Source organism: Nematolebias whitei, chromosome 4, assembly GCF_014905685.2.
Source record: "Nematolebias whitei isolate Nwh7 chromosome 4, NemWhi1, whole genome shotgun sequence".
NCBI classification, from domain to species: domain Eukaryota; kingdom Metazoa; phylum Chordata; class Actinopteri; order Cyprinodontiformes; family Rivulidae; genus Nematolebias; species Nematolebias whitei.
In genome coordinates, this window is record NC_056501.1 from 16,525,387 (window position 1) to 16,529,589 (window position 4,203).

The 4,203-nt window shown below is 35.2% G+C and overlaps 1 protein-coding gene across 3 annotated transcripts in view; it reads right to left on the bottom strand.

Annotated features, from left to right (window-relative positions):
• Window positions 1–4,203, bottom strand: part of mbnl3 (muscleblind-like splicing regulator 3) — a 16,943-nt gene that overhangs the window by 567 nt on the left and 12,173 nt on the right. For 2 of the 3 annotated variants that reach the window (XM_037675242.1, XM_037675243.1), the window contains exon 6: window positions 2,351–2,445. The exons of the other annotated variant lie outside the window; for it this stretch is intronic. In XM_037675242.1, coding sequence (XP_037531170.1) covers window positions 2,351–2,445 — 95 coding nt within the window. The remainder of the gene's footprint in view (window positions 1–2,350; window positions 2,446–4,203) is intronic. 3 annotated transcript variants of the gene reach the window in all.

Below are 4,203 nucleotides of genomic sequence, written 5' to 3' on the forward strand. Positions count from 1 at the left end.
GTTAGATAGATAGAAGTAGAGCAAATAGAAATATACCATTTAAAATATTTACTTCATTTTATTTAAGTCAAATTGTACAACATTGTGCAAAAGTTTTAAAGCCTCCAAATACTTTCTTTTTAGAAGTAGTTTTGATCAACAGTCTTCCAAACTTTCTGAATGTTTTAAAACAGTGTATCATTAAAAAAAGAGGAAAGTGGTCAAGAGCAGGACAAACGAACAAGTGTGAGGTCCAATCAACCAATCAATCAATCAATTAATAAATAAATAAATACAGCAATGATCAGCATCTGAAAATCTTTAAGACAGGAAGTAACAAGGACTTGACCCAGGACCTGGGTGACACATCTTCCTTCTGTTAGGGTTCTTGTCATTTTTGTTTTCCGTTATGAATATTTATTTTTTCTGCTCTTTTTCTAATTATGCGGTTCTGTTGTGTTCATCTTAGTTTAATTTATTGTCACCTGCATGCTTATTCAGTCCTGTCTTGTTTTCCGTCCGTCACATCACACATTGTCCTGCTCTGTTGTAGTTTTGCAGCTTTAGCACAGTCAATTACACTTACAAGAACAAAATATCTATGACTGAAACTTGTGTCCATACAGTGTAGTTAGTCTATAAATAAAGCCAATGATTTCCACAGCCTGCAGTCTTGCTCTGCATTCATTCCTCTCAATAACTATCACTCTCAGACCAAGACATCTTCGATTGAACGTCCTCTGCACGCCAAGTTATCAACTAACAACTCTCTGGAAATCTTGTTGGTGCTAAAATACTATTTTATCTTTGTCAAACAATTGTTAACAGTGAAAAAAAATTGTGCCTTTGGGAAGGACTTCTAGTAGCAAAACTTTATTTGAAAAACCTTCAGAAAGCCTTTAGAAATATTGATTCAAAGCAGTTTCTTTATGTAGTCAGACGTTGTCTCTTTTGGATCCCTGCACTTAATTTAGCTATGATGCAACTAAAAACTGCAGATGTTTCTTGAGAAAAATTACATCAGCAGCAGTTTGCTTGTCTCTTGTCAAAACAGAGCAACAAAATTATAAGTATTATATATTTAGGTAAGGTTTTTTTTTTATTTTCTTGAAGGCAATTTAAATCTTAAAGAGAATAACTTTAAGGCAAATGTACTGTAATTGTAGGCCTGTCGTGATAAACAATAAATCAATTAATCGCATGATAAATGAAAATTATCGACCTCATTTTCATTCATCGGCTTGATCATTTCTTCGTGTCTCTCTCTTTCTACTGAAGACACTGGATGACAAAAAGCTCAACTCCGGTGCTCTTCACTGACCCCTCCCTTTCTCTTTTCTCTTTAAAATCTGATGTAATCGTCCAAAATCGCGTTTTTGGATCGTTAAAAGCAGCTAAGCTGAGAAGCTAAGCTACGAGCTAAGCTAACAGGCCCACCTCTGGGAAAAAACCTCCGTCTTGTCGAAGATCCAAAATTCATGGTTGAAACCCATGCCTTCATGTAAAAAGTTGTTTTTCTCTGCAAAAAGAAGCTGGGAACTTGTTTACTGTTTTTTTTATCAAAAGCTTTGTGTGAAAAATGCTATGCTAAAGAGCTCAAACCACACTGAGCGTCTGCCATTTTGAGAACCAAAAAAGGACAGACAGATAGCCCATGTCAAGTCAAGAGGCCTCCCTCCCGGTTTTTCTTAAAGAGACACGCTGCTCACTCCCTCACTATCTTTGGTTCAAACTGTCTTATACTGCCATCTGGTGGTTGAAAAAAGGCACTACACACAAAACAAATTTATTCTTACATTTGACAATAATTACAAATTATTGTCAAATTTCAAACAATATTATCATTTATCGCAATAATTTCTGAGACAATTAATCGCCCAGCAAAATTTGTTATCGTGACAGGCCTATGTAATTGTGAACAATAACCTTTGAATGTTTAGCTTAAAACATGCTTCCCATCAAGAATTTCTTATACCGTATTTTTCGGACTATAAAGCGCCACTTAAAATCCTTAAATTTTCTCAAAAATCAACAGTGAGCCTTATAATCCGGTGCGCCTTATGTATTAATTTTGGTTGTGCTTACTGACCTCGAACCGATTTTATGTGGTACACGGCGCTCAAAAATCTGTCAAAATGTTTTAGTTTCGCTTAATGCGCCTTATAATCTGGTGTGCCTTATAGTCCGAAAAATATGGTAGATACTGTTGTTTTTATTTGCTCATGTGACAAAAGACAGAAAAGTGGAGACGGATGAACTGAAAACACAAAACACTCCAAGCAGATGGCTTCTGAAACTAACAAACAAACAAAAGTGACAGTGAACAGTGCCTACAGAGCTAAAAAAAAAGAAGTGAAATGAAAGCGCAAACCTGATTCGAGGCGGCAGAGTCAGCGAAAGGAACACTGATGCCTGGGGTCGAGGCCGACGAGAGAGTGGAGGAGGTGGCACCGTGCATCATGGGAACTTTTATTCAGACGAGTTGGACAAAAGAGGACGAGGGTATGGGCGTGAAGGAGGAGAGGGGAATAGGAATGATATGGTTACCATGGAGGAATGTGCAGAGTTCAAAACAAAACGTGGCACAGGAGCTCGAGTGACGTTCACAAGATGAATGTAAACAGATAAGGAGACATGCAAACAAAATAAGAGAAAGAAAATTACATATTTTATTAGCTAACCAGTTAAAAAAATGAAGAAAAATAGAACAATCATACAATCTTATCAGACTGAAGTATCTGATAATTGTATTTAATGAGCTGAGCATGTGTATGAAAAAAAGCAAATGATCCAAAAACTAAATATATTTGGCCAATCTAAAACAACAGCTGGCTTTGAAGATGAATTGATGACTTTTTCTTGTTAGATTAGTTTTTTTAATCTATTTTATATAACTAGGGTGTTGTTACCACCACAAGCTGAATTTAATAAAAGCTTTATCATTTTTAAATAATAAGAATGCTCACTAAAAACTATTTCTCTAATGTATTTATATACATTTAAAACAGCAAACGGCTCAATTTTTCAGAAACGACATAATGCTGAGTTTTAAGAAATATGTCCTAATAGAAACCATTTGTTCCAGAAACTTACAAACAGTATGGCTCTACTGAACCAGCAGTTTTTTTTTTCTTTTTAGATCGGTTTAAACGTAGAAATATTCTTATTTATTCTTTTTCAAACACGGAAGTTTACTGCAAATGGAGATGCCCTTGTTGCATCTTGGACTGAAAATGTCCAGTTAGTTACTCTGGTGTCAAAACAACCACGTCTGCACTCATCAGAGCTTAGCATTTTGAGGAACATTAGATGATTTTAATATTAGAAACAACAAAACACTAACTGTTCCATAAAGTGACGCATTTTCATCCGTGAACTTGTGTCAGGATCCTCACATTTTCACGTACTGGTCACTCTCTTGCCCCATGCAACCATCCCAAACGATCAAAGTCATTCACTTAACAACTCCAACACACCAGAACCATTAGGAACACACACATGTCAACTGAACTAAACTGTCCCAAACATACACACAACTACTGGACCTTAAATTGATTAAACATAGAAGCATTGAAAACGTTGATTTTCATTTAAAGAACTTTGTCTGATCAAAACTTTGAAACCGTGTTTTTCTTGAAAACAAGGAAGTAAAAAAAGTCAAATGAATGCTTATTATTTTTGCTTTTCTTCTAACTCCTATTCTTTAATAATAAAAAGGTCATCCTTCCTCAGTCTGTGTCACAATCAGGGATTTTTGGTTGCTTTGTGACAGTTTCAGTGTTCTCTGTTTTGTGTTATTTTCTATTCCTTTGGTCTATTTTGTTCCCATGTGTTTCGTTTTTGCTCCCTTGTGTTTCATTTTTGTTCTCGTGTTTCGTTTTTGTCCCCTTGTGTTTTGTTTTGTTCTCTTGTGTTTAATTTTTGTTCCCTTGTGTTTAATTTTTGTTCCCTTGTGTTTTGTTTTTGTTCTTGTGTTTAATTTTTGTTCTCTTGTGCTTTGTTTTTGTTCTCTTGTGTTTCGTTTTTGTCCTCTCGTATTTTGTTATTGTCCCATAATGTTTCATTATTGTCCCCATGTGTTTCGTTTTCGTCTCCTTGTGTTTAGTTTTTGTTCCCTTGTTTTTTGTTTTTGTTCTCATTTCATTTTTGTCTCCTTGTGTTTTGTTTTTGTCCTCTTGTATTTCGTTATTGTCCCATAATGTTTTGTTATTGTCCCTTCGTGTT